At 37.5% G+C, this 19,697-nt stretch overlaps 1 protein-coding gene across 1 annotated transcript in view; it reads left to right on the forward strand.

Annotated features, from left to right (window-relative positions):
- Positions 1 to 523: 523 nt before the first annotated feature.
- The window catches only part of LOC139717451 (inactive tyrosine-protein kinase transmembrane receptor ROR1-like), a 155,950-nt gene continuing 136,776 nt past the window's right edge, over positions 524 to 19,697 (forward strand). Inside the window, exon 1 of the mRNA XM_071628957.1 lies at positions 524 to 776. Within this exon, the coding sequence (XP_071485058.1) occupies positions 704 to 776 (73 nt within the window). The 5' untranslated portion in view covers positions 524 to 703. The remainder of the gene's footprint in view (positions 777 to 19,697) is intronic.

Consider the following 19,697-nt stretch of genomic DNA (forward strand, 5'->3'; position numbering starts at 1 on the left):
CCTGGGGATTGTAATTATGTTTCTGGTTGTAAATAATAGACCTCCCATCATTTTTAAATTGATTGTGATTTGATAAAATACAATAATAAGTTCAGAGGCATGATGCTGATATCATCCAAAAGAAATGAATATTAGCTTTACTTCATTTATTTTGGTTGGGGTTTTTTTGTTGTTGTTGTTCATGGTTGTAATAACATCTAGCTAAAAGTGTACAGTGGAAACCTTGGGGAAATTGATGTTTCTTCCGAATCACTGTGTATAAACCACTTCGTTCTTGCTCTACTTTGTGTCAATGAAGAGTAATCTACAAAATATATCGCCAAAAGGTGTGCTAATAACTGTGGACATCTTTGGGCAAGTATGAATTGGCTCTTTTGGGATCATTGTGCATTGGCCACTCATCAAATTGACAGCATACACTGAAGCTAGCCACCAGTATTGCTGATGCTGAACAATCGCCGTCGAAGCGAAACACCACCACTCCATTCACATCTTGATGATCACAAACTCGCCGCCGAGCTTGCCAGCCGCTTACGTACATAAGCACCAAACTCGTCGCAGCTGTGGATGCCGCCGCGCCGCGTGCGATTGATGAGGCCGAGAAGTTCACGACTGAGTAAGTTTCTGGGAATGATTAGTGATATAGCGCAAGGAGTTCAAAAGAAGTGAATCTTGTTGGGAATTCGTCATACTACTCTTCAAAATGGCTGTTACAGGACGTAGGACAATCCCTCCGTGGTTCCTGGTAATCGGTCTGGTTCATCTCGTCCAAATCGGTAAGTAACGAGACGTAATTCTGCTACAAGTTTTCTTTGCAGGCCATCCCAGTGACCGTCTTGCCAACGGGACGCTGTGCGTGGGATGTAGGGGAGACTACTGTCACACGGCCGACCCTCGGTGAACTGGTGTTGCTTGCTGTATGTCTTCGTGCGCCGAGTGTTTACGTGTTGCTCTCCGTGATTTATCGAGAGGTTTTCTCTCGTAACGTGAATCGGACCGTGCGTGGAGTACACGGAATGGGGTTGGAATTGAATGATGGACTTCACTTCTTTCTTGATTGTTTTCTCATAAATTATAACGATGATATGTCAATCTACTGAGCTGACCGTGTACTGTGTGAATGGTCTCTCCTGATACCACACCACCGTATACTAAAATCTGTATAATCTGTCATTCCGCACAGGATATGTTTCTCTATGTACTTGTATCTCTTACATAGAAAAGTTTTGGGGCAGAGTGGTTGAAGCATATAATATTATCAGGGTGTGTGTATCCATTGTAAGGGGGGGGGGGGTGGAAATAAATCATTGTGCCACAGAATCAGAACACAGACCCGATCCTTAGGTACATTCCGTATTTACACACCAGGTTATAATGAAAACTGGTTTTCCAGAAATAGCTTAGATATTGAATTGGGTTTGTTATTAACTTATGGTCATATTTTGTTCGTCGAAATGTGGGATAGGGACCAGGAATATAGAGGGATTAGGTGAGGGATATTATCATGTATATTATACAGGTACTTGCAGCTATATGTTTGTTTGGGTTGTTTGTTTTTTTGTGAAGAAGAGGTTATAAATAGAAATCTCTGAGAATCATGCCTATACAGTGCTCTTAGATTCATTGGCCTGTTACATCAGTTGTCATGCCAACATATGGATGTAAATACAGTACATTGAAAATTGTTTTATACAAAAGGTATATGTGTTACTGTATAATATATATGTCTATATATATATATACATTGTATATGAATATAAGTATAAATATATCAAGAGAAACATGACATTCAAGGAAATAAGATGCTTTTACTTCCTTTCAGGATCTAACAGCTTTATATCAATGAACCACTCATAGAGACAACCAGAATGGTCATCAGTTAAAGAGATAGTTTAGTATTCGTGGAGATGAGGATTGGGCTTTTAACTTGTTGCGAGATGGATATACCAAAAAACCACTTATGAAATAGCGCAGAGCATACCTTTCTTTGATAAGAGGAATTCCAAGTTTATTTCATGACAATTGGTTTTAGACTGGCCAAGACATCAAAAAACAAAGTAAAACAAAGCGATCGTATTAAATAAAAGATGGGTCCCACTTTTTATTAGGATCGATCTGTTTTGGATATCTTAGCCATATCAAAACCAATTTTCATCAAATAAACTATGAATTCCTCTGCGAATTACATGCTCTTTCACATTTCATAAGAGGTTTCTCATTATCTCACACACACCAAAAAAAAAAAAAAAAACGTTAGAAACCTGAAGTTAGGTCTCAACCAAAACTATACGATCCCTTTAAATACCATGATGATAATCTGGCACATACATGTACCACGCCTGATTGTTACTATTGTATTTAATTACATACCACCTCAGAGGAGATCAACAGCCTTCAGTTATTTGTGGAAAAATTAAGTAGCATTTATCCATTTTTCATTTTTCCATGGCAACCCAGAACTACATCTAGTCCAGCCATTGGACATTGCCTGAAATCATTGTGGTGAATATTCCCAATTCTCACAATATACATTGTTTGTAATCATTCTTAATACTGCGGCACATGACTTTTAATAGCCTATGTTAATGGCCCTTGTACAGTTAGGGTATTTGGTGTCAATTTTCATTTAGTCCAAAGAGGTGCCTGTTATTCATCACAGTGAGGTAATGATGAGACTAGGTTATTAGTTTTCAAAAGATTTAGACATGTAGATATCAACTAAAACATTCATTCATACCAATAATCTACTTCTGTAAATAGCAGTGATTTCAGAAATAGAATAAAGAAATGTATAAATAATATTCTGTGTGATGAGAAAAAATATAAATATTTTGAATATGCATAGATAAAACATCTGATGTTTGTAATAACTTGATTGCAATTTGCTTCAGATATGTTGTCATTAAAGTTATAGTTATATATCTAAAGATTAATTCAGGATTTTTTTTTTCAAAGAAATTTTATTCACATGTGAATATTCATGTGCAAATAAAAGTCACTCCGACATGATTAGATACAGACAGTCTAAATTATGATAAGCTAATATTAAGAATATGGGATACAAAGCCTTTGTTTTGTTTTTGTTTTTTGCTAACACACATTCATTATATTGCTGACATTAATTCAGGAGTTATGTGTGTTGAACAAAGGGTAAATGATAAAAAATCATGTCATGCACTAGGGCTTACAAATGATAATGTTTGCAGGTATCACATGTCTACTTCAAGATCAAAAGCAAGGTTTACGAAGTACTTAAGAAAATAATAAATAAAGAAGTTAAATTGTATTTAAAAAAAGAATTGAGGTTGAGTATTAATGAATAATCAAGGTGTAAACTTGGATGAACTGAATAGAGCCATCTAGATTTGGCAATTAAGCATCAAACTCACAGGAAGAGCTGTTAGAAGAGTGCAGTGACTCCAGAGGTAACCCTCACCTCACACGTAACCACATCTCCAATCGCACATATATCTAGTAAGACTCTACTTTTTTCCGCATCCACTTTGGAGAAACCGAGAGCCGGGCAACGCGGCTGGAGATGGAACCTCTGTTCGCATAAAAATTGATTTTTTGAGGCTGCACCTTTCTCGTACGAAGGTGACTCTACTCGGCATTTGTGGGCTTCCTTTCAGCAAGGGTCATTGTTCCTCTCTTTTGCTCATTCCCGTGCAGTATGGACTTCTGGAGAAAGGAGGGAGTGTGGTCTATAGATAACAAAGGGGGTGTTGATAAGGGGTGGGGAAAAGCCATGTGGAATAGTGATTCTAGAAAAAAGACATGAATTGGTGTGGTCCGTTACATTTAACTACAGAGACACATGGTATACTCTTTGTTCTAGCTCTGTGCTGTTTGATATAATGTTCAGTGTAGAGTTTAGATGAGAGAGAGGGGGGGGGGGGGGACTATGCCACTGTGTATGTCTATCAACAATGCAATGTCAAGTGCTGTATTGACTCTGGTTTGATCATTACTCCTGACAGGCAGGGCATTTTTTTTTTGACATGTCATTCAGATGCAGGACATTAATGCCATAGATTTGTTTAGCAATACAGATGCCTATTGATATTGCCTATTATGTTCCAACTACGAGGTAATGAATGAAGTATATAATATTGAATGACAGTATGAGAACTACATTGTACTTTTGTGTCATGGTTGCAAATGTACAGATTGATTGGAAAGGTTTTTTTTTCCTTTTTTTTTGAACATTTGCATGAATAGTTTGTAAAGGATGAAACTAGTGGGAAGTGCAGTTGTCATTCTGGCTGCAGTTTTTTTGTTTCTTTCAATTTTGTATTTGTTTGTTTTTTGTTTTTGTTGTTGTTTGCTTTGGGTTTTTTTTTTTCAAAGCAGGTTTTGTGAAGACTCTCTAATACCTCAACCTTTTTCTAAGCAAATGTTTTAGGCAGTTTTGATCCCACATTGATGTGGGAAGTACACTGTTTGAGGATGTGTGATCCTCTGATAGTAGCATGTTGGAATTCCATTCCTCAAGGCCATCACTTCCTTCAAAAGTCACAAACCTCCTCAAGGTATTCTCCACTGCCACATAATATATGACCTATTGTTCAGATTTTCCCCCCTCCAAAAGTGGGTTCAGGAGGTGGCATATGTTGCTGCCACACTAAATAAGGAAACTGCGAAGCGGAGAGGTCTGTGGAGGTTGGCTCTGTCTCCCTCACGTTTCACGGAGAAAGTTACGTGTATACTGTTTTCACACGTACCGAGAGTGCATCATTTGAATCCCAATTCTAACGACGCATCACTAGAATCATGATTAAAATGACGCATTGTGGCTGTGCGTATGCAAAGTGGAATCGCGGAGTGCAGGTGGCGGAGCGTGGTTTGAGTGGTAACTCCAATTGTGATTGAAATGATGGTGTGGAGATGTTTTCCAGTCACGATTCTCTAGAATTATGGAATGAAACATTCATATTACAGATTGACCTCCCAACCATGTTTCAGAGGGAAACTTATGGTGACCTTTCAACCGCTTCCGCAGAAAAAAAAAAATGTGCTCCTCAAATGCTCGCGCTGCTGTCATAGCTCGCACTACGTAACACTTAATGAGTGACTGATGAGCAGAAACGCCTCCCCTCCTCGCTCTGAAATTCAAAACCACAGAATCCAGGGAGCCTTCTTCGGTCGTGTGCAGGTTCAAACGATAATGTGAATCGTAGTTGTAATTGTAATTGTAATTCAGCATTGCAATTAACGGGCTTCTCAACCCGTATGAAAATGGCCAAAGTCTGACAGAGATGCCAGGGAAGATGAAAATGATTCGGAGAACACACCCCTATCAGTCTGTGGGGAATCTTGAAAATTGTAGGATGCCTGGAGGCGGGAATCGTCATGGGAACCCACGATCAACATCTCCTCTGTATCCTGCTTGTCTTTCTTGATCTCTAGAAAGGACAGCTGTGTCAATGATGCATAGGAATATTGGAGAATTCTGCACATAAGTAATACCGGTACATCGGGCTTGTAAACTTTGTCCAGTGGAAGTTGAAGACTTCTCCGTACAGCACAATCCACCATCTTTCTATGATTTTCTACCATGATACCAAATCAATGGAAAAAATAAAAAAAGAAAGAATTAGAGCTGTTCATATTTCCATAATTGTAGTTATTCTGAAAGAAATTTTTCATTCATTTCTTTTTTTAAAGCTGCACCATTGTTAGCCATGAATTCATGTTTAGAATTGTACAGTATGTTGTCTAGCTACAGTGGTATTGTACATGTATACTGTGCATCTTCCTCAAAGGAATGGCAATAATACATTGATAGACTGTGATATAGTGTACATAGTTCAGTCTTTATGTGCTTCATGAAATATAAAATTTAAGAATATAAAGGTACAGATTCACATTTGAGTCATATTGATATTGTAGACTAATTCCTTGTCTGTGTTTGATAAGGACAAATAAACTTACTGACAAACAAGCAGGCCTCAAATATAATCGATGGCCATCGACTGCCATGGCCATCAATGCCACTTTGGTTGGAGGTGATGCCCCCCAGAAAAATTGTATTCTCAAGGCCATGAATTTAGGCTACCTACCCTTTTTTCTTTTGGCCGTCATCCCCCTAGATGGTAAAAGGTGTGTCCTTTTTATTAGGCGGTCACGCCCCGTTTTTCATTGACTGTCATTTCTTCGTTATATCACCCATATTGAAAGACCAATGAATTCATTCAAACTTAAACGCGGTATCGCTTGTATAATTATCTGTATATACATGTCTGTATATGTGTATGCATGGTATATACTCACAAGTACATTAATCACTCCATCAGGCTCAGTGACCTACTATTGGCGTTTATCTCGTATGATTGTGCATGCACAGACATTACTGAATGTATGAACCATTACTGTTTTCATTTGATACTGAAAATGAAGCTCTTGATTTGAGATGCCGTGGACTCTCGTTATAACGAAGTGCTCGGGACTGGCAGTTTTTTTTCGTTGTATCAAAATTCCGTTATTACCGAACAAATCAACAATAAAGACCATAGAGCTGATAATGTTGGAGTCTAAATTTTTACTTCGTTGTAACAGGAATTTCACTAAAACCGTGTTCGTTATGTTGGGAGTGCACTGTATTGGATACCGTTCAAGGCTGAGAGACATAAAAAGTGTTTGATCATAAGATATTGGATATTGCCTGTATGTGATAACAGAAACTGTATATAAGTGGTATCCAATATGGTGTGTAGTTCGCATTTGTTGCTGTGTTCTAGGAGGCCTGATGTTTGGATTCAAAGTTTGCAATCTCATATGAGTTCACACTGTTTTCACCACACTTTCTTATGAAACTGTAGCAATACATATACAATCATTTTCCATGGTGTCAAAACAGCATATTTTTGTCAAATTGAAGCTTTTAAAGGACAAGTTCACCTTCATAAACATAAGGATTGAGAGAATGTAGCAATATTAGTAGAACACATCAGTGAAAGTTTGAGGAAAATTGGACAATCCGTTCAAAAGTTATGATTTTTTGAAGTTTTTGTGCAGTAACCGCTGGATGAGAAGACTACTGCAGTGTACGATGTCACATACGTACAACAATATAAGGAAAATATAAAGAGAATTTCACAAAATTCCATCTTTTGAAAAAAGTACACATTCCCCTGACTCGTTACCGACAAGTGTTATGGGTAATATTATTCCCCCTGCCTTTAGAAAGAGGCAAGTCAAGTGCTCTTTTATTATGCGAAAAAAGTGAAAATATGTTGAATTTTCTTTTACATTTTCTTTATACTGTTGTACGCATATGACTCACAAGCTGTAGTAGTCTCCTCATCCAGCGGTTCCAACACAAAAATTTAAAAAATTCATAACTTTTGCATCGATTGTCCAATTTTCCTCAAACTTTCACTGATGTGTTCTACTAATATTGTTGTATTTTCTCAATCCTTATGTTTATGAAGGTGAACTTGTCCTTTAAGTAGTTCATTGCTAAACAGTGATGGAGATTATACTATCCTTGTGTACAATTTGTACGTACAATGTGTATTCCCCTTGTAAAACATTAGAGATTGGAAACATGTCACCTAAAGAATAAATATATCACTGTTCCAGTAATAGAATCAATGCAATCCCGAACTAATCATCTTCAAAGTGATCCCTAAAAAAAATGGAAAAAAAGATGATTTGTGCAGTTTGCTTTATGAGCAAAGTATTAGCCCCCCCCCCCCCCCCCCCCCCCCCCCCCCGCATTAATTCTGACTGTGAATTGAGAGTAGTTTTGTATTGACCACTTGAGCCATCCTTTCTGGTGACAAAGAACCAACTTTATCCAGGGAAGAATTGCTAATGAGTGCTACTACATGGAAGACTTGTTGCCATGGCGATGAGCCGGCCCAGCGGCAATTCATCCCATTCTCCCGGCTTGGAGTGGTAGCCTCTCTTCCCAAGGCCAGCGGGCGAGGTCGAATCTTTGCTCTCATCATTCCTCCCATCTCAACGCCTTGTTTGCTTTGAACACCTCCTTCCAGCTTCACTTGTGAACATTACACACTGTGCTAGATGCACTTGGCTGTGGATTTTGATTAGTTTTTTCACTTGCCACCAAGTCTGATGGTAGTTTAACATGTTGTATGTAATGGATACTGTGGAGTTTCTTCAGACATTTCTTTCTGGAGTTTGGAGCTTTTCTTGGGTTTTTTTTTTTTTTGTTCACTCCACTTTACTGAGCCAAGCTAGAAAAGTGAATTTAGATATCAGTGGCAAATATAATTTGCAGAACTGACTGAAGAGTCTCATCAAGTGGAAAAGTGTAGTGAGATTGCTTTCAGTGTTTCCATAGCAATGATATTTATTCCATTTCGCTTTTGTTGTGTACGCCCCATTCTGTTTGAATTAAGATGTTGCTTGCACTTAGTCAAAATTTCCTTTCGCATTTCTCCTATTGAAGTACACAAAAACAGTTACCATTGGAAAGTTTCCAGGTGAATCTCAAATGACCAAAAACAAAAGAAGAAATAGATAAAGTGTTGTCTGTTACATGCAAATGATTGCCAGTGCCATATATTAACTGACAATTAAAGTGATGGTACAGAGCCATGTGCATGTCAGGATTCTTGCCGTGTTGTTAAATTTGTGAATAACACCCAACTCGTGGAATCCAGGAAAATGAAAACCCATCACAGATCGTATAGGCCTACAGTATAGCAAGAACATGCACATCACCTACAACCGTAGTGAGTGGGAGGCATATTTGTACATCATATTGCAGAAAGGAAAAAGGAATGAGCGCTTTTAGTTCTGGAGAGGAAGACAATTCAAAATCCAAGAATTTGATACTTATCGTGGAAACCGACAGTTTGTTTTGCATAGGAAGACAGGCAAGTGATGGCTATTCATTAAGATAAAAAGTCATCTACTTACAGAGCTATGGGTTTGATTGTTTAGCTTTGTCTTTTTGACTGCAATGTTTACTGTAAAGTTCAGAAAGGATCTGTGGAGTATGGTATAGAGACTGCTGTGTGTGTTAAAGGGCTTTGTGTAGGTAACCTACAGAATGCCCTTGGTAAATCCCAAGACATGTGTAAAGGTCATCTCTGAGGTCAAGGACAATGTCTTCATCTTACATTACCAGCCCTGCAAGACGTCCCAGTCTTTATTCAAGGCTGAGATATAAATTTCTTTTAGTGCTTTCAGGTGTTTACTTGCTTAATGTACAATAGGACCCTACATGTCGTGTGTATGTCTATCCTACAAAATATGTCAAGAAAACAGGCCATGTACTCTTTTGTATTGTATTATATTATTGACTGGCATATAACATGCATATATTTCAAGTGAATTCAGGTACAATGATAAGAACGCTTTTTATACAGAAGGAAATATAAGGAAAAGTAGGAGAAAAGCATGTGAGAGAAAAAGAGATGGAGAGAAAAGGGGAAAGAGAAGGATGTTGGGTAGGAGATGGGTAGAGGGAGAGAAGTTGAGGAATACAGCAAGAGATGTCAATATTCATGGCTGACAGGTGATGTGAGATAAGTGGGGCAGTCTGGCTTGTGATAAACCCTGCCAATAAACCGACTCAAGAAAATATGCGACCAGACCAGTTGTAGGCCTTTTATGGAACTGCTAGACAGTTCCCTTCACAGTTATGACTGATATTGAGACATTTATGATTTATTTCTTCTTCTTTTTTAATCTATGCTACTTTATTACATGGACATGGTAAATTGCAAGCATGCAGTGTATATTATAGGCCTACATGTATCTTCTTTGCCCTCCAAACATATCATGTCAATGCATGCTCACTTTTCTTATCGTAACAACTTTTATCATACTGTAAAAGTCAGCAGAGATTGACTGTCAGTGACATCTGTCTTAGAAGAAAAATACCGTTTCATATACAGGCTTATATTGTCTTCATCAGTCACAAAAAGTATTTAAGATCCATTCATTTTTGCTGTATATGTACAGTATAGATCAGGTGTCATTTGCTTAATCAAGCTTTTATTATGAAACCCAAAAATTAGGAAAAACTCAATCTCAGCATATGGATGTACGGTTTTGTATGAGAGACAATGAATCTTAGACTGGAGTTTTGTGGCAGTTAATGTCCAGAAACACATTGACTTTATCCTGGAATGTACAATGTAAACATGGTATTATGGTGATATGAAGGCTCATATAGTCTGTCATGATGTGTAATTCCCCCCTCGCCGTGAATATTGTCAAGTAATCCTGCCTTAGCCAGCTTTGTCTGAACACTTTGCAGCATTGAGAACTCATGAATATTACATATGTACGAAGAATGGATCATCTCTCTCACATTCAGATCCATGCGACTTTCTGCTATCATCTCCTCGGAGACTCAACTGATGACAGTTTGGCAGATTCTTATCATAATTTCTGGGGTGCAGCAGCCTAACACCAAGAATTGAAAACAGGATAATATGTCTAGTAGAGGTATGGGTGGACTTTGTTGTTTACCTAGATGGCTCACATCGAAGCCATGATCAGAATACAGAGGGATTTCTTTCACTCATTTGTAGTATGGAAACCAACATTGGTCTCTTGTCTGAGAGAATGTGAATTAGAGGGAATGGAATGTATACAAAGATTAAATGCATTTCTTTGTCAAAATGCTCTCCTAGTATATACATCCCTAATCTCACAAAACTGTGAAACCTGGATTAATAACCATGTGCGAGTGATAAGCCCAACCGCCATGCAGGGCAGTGCCAACCAGTGATGGTTGCCATGGCGAGAGAATGGCATACCGAGAGGATTTGGAGAAGACCTCGTGTCATGTGATGAAGAACAACAAAGAGAAGCTTTTATGGAGCCATTATAGAATCCCATCTCAGTCACTACAGGGCTATGACTGGATGAACTTCATCTGCCAAGAAGTGATCTGGAGATATGCAACTCTACATTATAAGTTGGACTTCTCTTGAGGTTGATGTAGCCACAAAGGTCAGGCTGACATATTTGGGATACAATTCAGGGTGTGATGATATCACCAATACATTCTTGCATATGACCTGAAAGGTTTATATTGAGTCAAGCTGTTCTCTTTTGCAATAACGTGTTGTAATTGCTGAGATATATATAGTGTAATGCATTACATTTGGATAACATATGGCCAGACATAACATACATTATAAGACGGAATTTAGTAGGCCCTACATTACAATGTACTTACAACTGCATCAGTATTCTATTCTTTAAGAAGCCCACAAGCATGGTGGCACAAAATCTGATTCATGGCTTACTTCCAACTTATGGATACCTAAAAGAGCAGTTCTATGCTTGAAGAATATCTGGAAAATACCTTAACCACTTTTTGGAAATAACAGGAGGAGAAAACACAGGTGGTGTGGCTTGTTAACCCGTTGAGGACGGGCTGATTTTGCTACAACAAGCATTTCCCATAGACACTTGCCCGAGTATACTCGGGACTCGTCCTCAATGGGTTAAAAGTGAGATTGACATGCAAGAGGATGTAACATACAAAACTTCTATCAGACATAATGTGGTATGAAAGAGAGAAACATACAAAAGATATAACTCATGTCTCCTGTGCATCTGCCTTTGTTGTACTTTGGTAAAGTTATGGGCAAGTGTTTTACCATAGATGTAATATTTTTTTTGTTTCCAGAAAGATGGAAATGGTCAGCTGTGTTTAGGAATCTAGACGTATTGTAGAGTGTGAAGTCTACCAGCTTAAGCCATACCCCCTTCATGCTGTTCAGTTCTCTACATGTGTTGAATTTCTCTGCAGTCCGACATTCTTCTCTGGATGAATCCCATGGTAACCTGACTTAAAATCTGAGAAAAAGTTCCCTTCCTCACTCCCAGGTTTAATTCCCAATAGTTCAATAGTAATTCATTGGGCGACTCCAACATGGAAATCTCTCCCTTTTAAAGAACCAATGAATCTCAGCATTCTGACCAGTGGCGTGGGGCATGAACTACTGCACAACTCTGAATGTTGTAATGACGTGTATCGCAGGGCTACCCAATACTGGAAGAGTCCATATTTTCTTCAGAATTTTGCAATTTTCATCAGGACGTCATCGCCTTTCGGTTCGATCCGAATGGTAGGCGGAGAAGAATTCCCTCCTTGTTGGATCAGAGGTGGCTCAATGGGGAAACTGAGGAAAAAAGTTGGTGGTATGAAAGGGAGCAGTGCCATACTATAGCCTGTGTAGTCCCACCAGGGTAACCCACTGTACTGCCTTCAACTGCCATGGGATATTTGACAGGTTTCCCTATGTGTGATTGATTGGTGTCCTACCGCCCCTCCGTCTACAATGACCATTCTTGAGGGAGTTAAAAAGGGTGAAGTCAAGCGTCCCCTACTTTTTTCCCCTTTAAAATACTAGTCCCCTTGACAAGGCCTATTCAGGGTAATTTTATTTAAAAGTCCAATGACAGTCTTTTCTATTCGTCATATTTCAGCTTTTCCTGCTGAAATTCAGCCAAGGCGAAATCACAAAGTTTAAAGGCCACCAATGCAGAACTAATATGTGTTCTCCAGTGGAGTGCATTGAGGCTCAAAAGCATACACCTTCAGTACACTTTTGATAACTGTTCTGTTTTGTAGAGAAACTAACTAGATTTTGCTCTGCATGAACAGTGTAGATGGCTATAGAAATGTCTGTCATATTTTAAACCGTGCAGAGAAGCAAAATGAAAACAATTCATAAAAACATTCTTGTGGTTTCTTTATGATAACCTTACAGAATGGGCTGAATAGATTGATGAAAATATTTCAGTTTTCAGGATACAAGGAAACTGTTCATACTATAAAGACTGTGAAGCCAAACTTTTTTTTTAGTATTTACCTTTTCTTTTAAAGGAGCAGCATCTTGACCAAATTTTGGTTGACCAAGCAGACAATTTCCCATAACTAAAGCCTTATAGCTTTACAAAAGATATTTGTGTTAGTACATGTAGATGAATTGCATGTCAACATGACAATATTTGCAGTCTGTTCAGATTTGAAAGTTTAAATGATTTCATTTTTTGTTTCAATTTATTCCCCATTTTTCCATGACATAAAATTGCTTTGTTGCTAAAGGCAACCAGCTGTGGAAGCTGGTCTCAGAAAGTGCCAAGTGAATTGATTCACAGTCATGGGTTGCAAGCTGCAGTTCCTTGGTAAAGATGAAAACAAAATGACAAACATGTTCTATATTGTAAGTCAGATGGAACAGGTATAAAGTATATAATAACTTTAAGCATCACAATGAATTTGTAAAATATAAAGAAAACATAGACTCTCATCTGATGTTTCTACCATATTTCAACACCCTTGGGAGAAGGTGATAGATCAGTGGGTTGACTAGTTGCTGATATTAAAACAAATTTACTTTGTTCTTGTGAGAGATGAGTATGATTATCATATTTTGCATTTTGTTTTCTGAAAGATATAAATTAAGCCATAAATCAAACACATGAACATGATGGCACATGTTTAAGAGTACCAATAAGCTTTTGTTGTTGTTATTCCATACCCTCTGATACCACTGTGATTGGATTTCTTTCATCTGCTCTTCCACCCATCTGTTGTTCACATGTATTTGATGCATGTTCTGTCAAAAGCATATTAAAAAAGAAGAAGAAGATGATGATTAATATATCCATAAATTGGTTTAAAAAGAAAAAAAAAATTGAAGAGAGAGAGAAAGGGCCATCTATCCTCAGCAATACAAATGTGTTCTCCATGGAGTACCTGTGCATTGTCAAGGAAAATGTAAACTTTTGGCAGGCTAAGAGTTAAACACAATGCTTTTTTAGCTGATAAATGGACACTGTGGCAGTGCCATCTGTGTAATGAGGGTTCTACTTGGATGGGTGGTTGATGAGGTGTGAGGCGTGCAACATAGATCACATGTTTGGAGAATGGCACCCCCAGAGGCCCATGCACTGTAGATTGCTTACAGATAACAAGTCGTAAGAAAATTATGTATCAATGCCATTATGTTATCAATTATTCACACTGCCAGTTCATGTGTAAGGGCCCTTCAAGGCCTGTGGTTCTGAATACACTGCAGAACACTTCCACTTGTGATAGTCTTAATCTCAGCCTTTGCAAGTTTACCACTTTCTATATTACCTGAGCTAGAGGCTTGAGATTATTTTTTTTTACAAATTGCATCAAATGATGATATTGATAACTGTGATCATTATTATTGGCAGTAATAAAGTAGTAGTGTTAGTGATGATTGTTGAAATATTGTCATTATCATTACATTATTGTTCATATCTCATATATTATATCTTCTAATGACACTGTTATTACTATCAATATTCACATTAATGCTGTGTCATCATTGCTATCATATTTTTCTTATCAATTTTGCAGTTCTACAAGATTTTTTTTTTTTATGTATGGCACTTGATGAAATATTCTGTGGATTTTTTTTTTTCTTCAGATGGTTAACAGACGGGAGCGTTACGGCGTCCTTTCATGTCTGTAATGCTGTGTAGGCTTGTGAAAATAAACTTGGTTATCCATGTATTACTCATGATGCTGTCATAGCTGACAAATATGCTTGTCTGTCAGATGCAGTTAGATGGAATGTATCGCCAATTTAGCCTGAAAGCTGGAGACATCCATACATTAATTTGCCCACGAATGAAGGCAGGGAGAGGCGGAATGCTTCTTCTTGTCTCCCAGAAAATCTGCAGTAAGCTGGGGCTGTGAGTTCTTTATCTACCATAGTTTGGGTGAATTTCTTCTCTAGAGTCAAGTGATACAATGTATATATTGAAGATAATAGTAATGGTTTAGGACAAATTTTTTTTTCAGTAACAGTACATGTGATGTAATCATAAATTTCATAATTGTCAAAAGTTTAGAGGGAAATATTATACTAAATTACAGTAAGTATTGACATGGAATATGCAGTGGTAATATCACTTTAGATTCTAGACTGTTATCCAGTCTTACTTTTTTTTCCTGTGTTTAAGTTGAAGTTTGCTCAACTTGATAAAATTCTGTGGGTACAGATAAAAGTTTATTAACATGGATGTAATTTTTCCTAGGGTTGAAATAAGAGATTATTTCTAATAGCAAAAAAAAATACATGTAGGGCCTATGTCAAGATTAAGGTGATGGAAGAGTATTCATCTTGAACACATCCACTTCATATGTACAGTTGTATATAAATGACACAATTGTTATTTGTGTGAAATGTCTTTTAGATAATAGTGTACAGATAGCAGAAATAAATAAAATTGTTTTCTAATGAGAAATATGCATACATGCACTAAGGGTTGTAAACACGGTGTTGAAATGGAGTCTGTTGAGTTTAGACTACTGGAATGTGATTGGATACCAGGTTTTGCGCATGAGAATATGTTATATTTGTTCGGAGAATCAGCAGGTGTTTATTAGCTTTCACTGCGGTGTAGGCAGCTGGGGCTTTAGACGCATTTCAAAGCGACTTCAGACGCTGGATTAATTTTGTAGAAAGGGTCAGAGATATCTGCTTAGAGCTGACCACCCCACTCAATCCAAGAAGTATTCATTTTAAACCTTTCACGGACAATGCATCACTTGGATGGCAAGATGGATAGCTTTATTAAAGTGAAAATTTTCTGGTGAAACGGAGAGAGAAATCTATTGACGACAAGCTGTGAAAAATGCAACAAGGGGAAAAAAGAATGATGGATATTGATTAGAAATTTATCTTAATGTCTCTGTTCTTCATGAAAGCTCAGCAGTAATTGTGGGTTGTTGTTTCTTTTTTTTTTCATCATTTGTTTTGTGACTTTGAGTTGATGCTTGAATAAGTGTGAGCATGCATGTGTTTGTGTGATGTGTTTGTAAAGTATGTGACCTGTATTTGAGTTTTGTCTGCTGTGTGGCTCTCATCTTTCAGGTTCAGAGGTCATTGAGATGGATGGGAGTTGGGAGTCAGATTTTCACTTCTGTGCCGCTAAAAGGGCAACAAAAACACCCTCATAACTGTCAAACAGATTTTGTCATTCTTAAAGGAAAACATTCCCATAAAACTCCAAACTGCTTATTTATGCATCATAATGCATTTAGAGTGAGCTTTTTTATTGCAGATTCCATCCTATTTCGCAAGAAAGTGGGAGGTGAGGATAGGATGCAAATGGTCATATTGATGAATTTTTTTGATAGAACGTCAATAATGTGAATAAAATGCAGAAAAGCAGAATAGCGTGAACAAAAGTGGTATAATGGTTCGTGTTGAATAGCAAGTTTTCTACAGTGTAAGTTAATCACCAATGCCCCAGTACCATGGGCCTATAGAAAGGGATGGTACAGTTTAGATGGTCAGGTTTTTAGGGAGACGCTATAATTTTGAATTTGATTGACCCAGGAAGAGGGGAGGGGGCTGGTTATTCAAGGAGGTGACTTTTCCATGGCATTCCCTCTTGACCTGAATTGTATATCATTCAGCAGGATTTATTGATAACGGGAGGATGGGCGAAGCCAGGGAGGGCAGGAGGGGGAGAAAAGGAGGATCCAAGAGAGGGAGAGAAGGGGGGATGGTGTAGGGAGGAGTTCACATTGAAGGGATCAGATGAATATAAAGAAAAAAAGAAGCATCAGATGCATATGGGATGAGATGGCAATGTCTGGCAAAGGCTTCTATTTTGATACAAATAATATGACATTTTTGAACTTTCTTTTTGTCTGTAAAAATAATACACATAAAATTGGGAACAATGCAGGAAAGGATGTTTTTCTGTTGAATTGATGGACTTTGATTGAAACATGGCATGCTGGTAATCAAATGGCTTGGGCCTATTCAACAAAATCTGGTATCAAGAGGAATGGAATACCTGGAAGAAAAAAATGTGTGCAATATGATTTCATGTTGCAACCTGTCATTCTGCGATTCAACAAGATGTGAGAGAATGTAGCCCACATGTGGTTAATGAAAAGAATGGGAGGGGGTAGGGATGAAAGGAAGGGAGGAAAATGGCAGGTAAGTGGAGAGATGAGGAGAGATGAGGGGATGGAGGGAGGAAAGAGATAGCTGGGAGGTAGAGAGGGGGTCATCCATTCATTGATTGAAGCAGCCAGGTAACTAGCCAGGAGTATAGGGGGCATCCTAACAAGAAGTGGCCCAGCTCTGACTCATACACTGGTAACCAGTGTACACAGTTACACCTAGTCTTCTCATTCAGCCCTCTTTTTCAAACCTCTTTGAGCAGTGCTGCCATGGTAATTGATTACACTAGTGCTAAGTAGTAAGATAGTTGCATCGCTAATTTTTAAAGTGCATGCTTTACTAGGTAGGTGGCAAGTTATACTTAAATATTACTTGGCTGGTAGATTTGCATATGTTTATCAGTATCAGAAGATTTGCATATGTTTATCATTATCAGACTTTATACTTGATTAAGATGAGACATTTCTTTCATAATTATTTGTTAAATAGGATGAAGTGCATTGTAGTATAGCAGTTTTGTTCATGACACAGATTTAAGAGAAAATGATTGATGCAGGTGAACTTTCAAAGGTGTTCTTGAAAAAGCAAAATTATAGCACAGTTTGAAAAACAAGAAATGAGATGAAAAGGAGAGACTATCTTCTGCAGACCAGCTACAAATGTTTCAAAGGTATGCTACAATAGACAGCCATGGGTGATGCCACTCAGAAGATTAGATCAGGGCATAATTTACACCTAGAAATGAATTCAGTGACCAATGTCAATTCCCAAGGGTGGGGGACAGTGATGCACAGGAACACACATGTGTTAATATATACAGTGTACATATAAAACACATTGGTGAGATGTCTGCCATTTGCATGTACCAGTAATCATTCTTGACATTTTAACATGATGCGGTATGCAATGAGAACTGATGTTGTGTAATTGGGATAGATCAAATTGTAGGCTAAAGAAGATTTGTTTTGGTCCAATGCTGTTGTTTTTAATTAGCTGAATATATCCAAAAGAAATTCCAGCCATGACATTAAGCATTCAACAATTGGCTATAATTGATACCACTCAACATGCATGATTTATATAATGAATGTCATTATGGTGATGTCAAAATCTACTTTAATGTCAGCTTTGTGAATATCATACCATATAAGTGTACTATCATACATAATGCTCCTATTAATAAAGGTACAGGCTGTGTGTTTGATCAACCTCAAAATGGTAAAGTGATGAGTGAATGAACAACAGATGATACCACTTGGATATTTGCATGTTGCACATATGACCCACTCTCACCAAACATTCAAATATTGTCAGAGTACACAGCAGTTTGTTCAGATAAAGCTCAATGGTGCAGTTTAAAGCTTCTCTCATGTCATTGGAGAGAGACAAGATCGTATCAAGTGCAGAAAGATCTCCAATTCATTCTGACTCCTGGTTAGTGATATTTTGATATTTTTTTTCCCTAAAAATGAAAAGGGGAAAAAAGAAACCATAATTTACTCTTAATCCCATAAAGATATCCAGAAACAATACTTTATAGTTTTGGCACTTATCATTTTATTATGATATAACTGTGCATTGATAGTGGTTTAACAGGTAGAGTAAAAAGTTATGTTAATCTGAGCAGTTTATTGATAACTAAATAGTTTCTTTTTGACACATAATTTTCAAAAGCCTCTTTATTATCAAATTTATCACAAAATCATAAATTGGTACCATACTTAGGAGATTCAAATTTTTCTCTCTGATTTTAGGAAAATTTTGAAAATTATACTGTTCTTATGCAGATCTTATGAGGTTAGCCAGTTCTCTTTAATCTCTCTCCACAAAAATATGAATTAAAAGTCAGAGGAATGTGGTGATGACAAAGACAACATACTTTGCTGCTATTGCTTCCAATGACTTGATGAATTCATGATGTAGGGACCTACTGAGAAGTTTCCAATGGCAACCCAGCAGTAAAGTCCTAATCAAGTAACTAGTTGGTTTGAGAGTTTAAACAGCAGGATTAATTTACATTTAGACCAAAGAAATTCCTCAGAATATTCAAAGGCAAGATGAGGAACATACAGCTGTACCAAAGAACAGAGACATAAGATAATCTACCCATTGTACCTCATATCTAGTGAATAGTCTGCATGTTTGTGTCTTTTTGAATTTTACAGTTTACATTATTTGTTTATATGTGTGTAAATGATTTCTTAGATGATTTAAATACAAGATGATATGCTGGATGGGGGGAGAGAGAGAGATATAGAAAGGTAAAATCCATTGAAGGACCTCCAAGCAGAGTTGGAAGAGAGCCTATAGTGGGTTGTGGAATGAGATCAGCAGTGTGTGTTTTGATTTGTTGTTTTTTTCACGAGATGACCTCTGACCCTACAATTTCCATCTGGATGATGGAATGTTTAGCTTCCAACCTGAGAGAATTCTTGGGGCATTCATTGGAGAGAAATAATCAGCTTTCTGAACTGTTTTGTCATAACCTTAGGAGATAAAAATAATGTTAAAGGACAAGTTCACCTTCATAAACATAAGGATTGAGAGAATGTAGCAATATTAGTAGAACACATCATTGAAAGTTTGAGGAAAATCAGACAATCCGTTCAAAAGTTATGAATTTTTGAAGTTTTTTTTTCAGTACCCGCTGGATGAGAAGACTACTGCAGTGTATGAATAACTTAGATGTCACATGCGTACAACACAGAAGGAAAATATAAAGAGAATTTCACAAAATTCCATCTTTTGAAAAAAGTACACATTCCCCTGACTCGTTACCGATAAATGTTA

The sequence above is a fragment of the Diadema antillarum genome, unplaced genomic scaffold (genome assembly GCF_040938485.1).
Source record: "Diadema antillarum isolate AM-2024a unplaced genomic scaffold, OU_Dant_1.0 scf00000075, whole genome shotgun sequence".
NCBI classification, from domain to species: Eukaryota; Metazoa; Echinodermata; class Echinoidea; order Diadematoida; family Diadematidae; genus Diadema; species Diadema antillarum.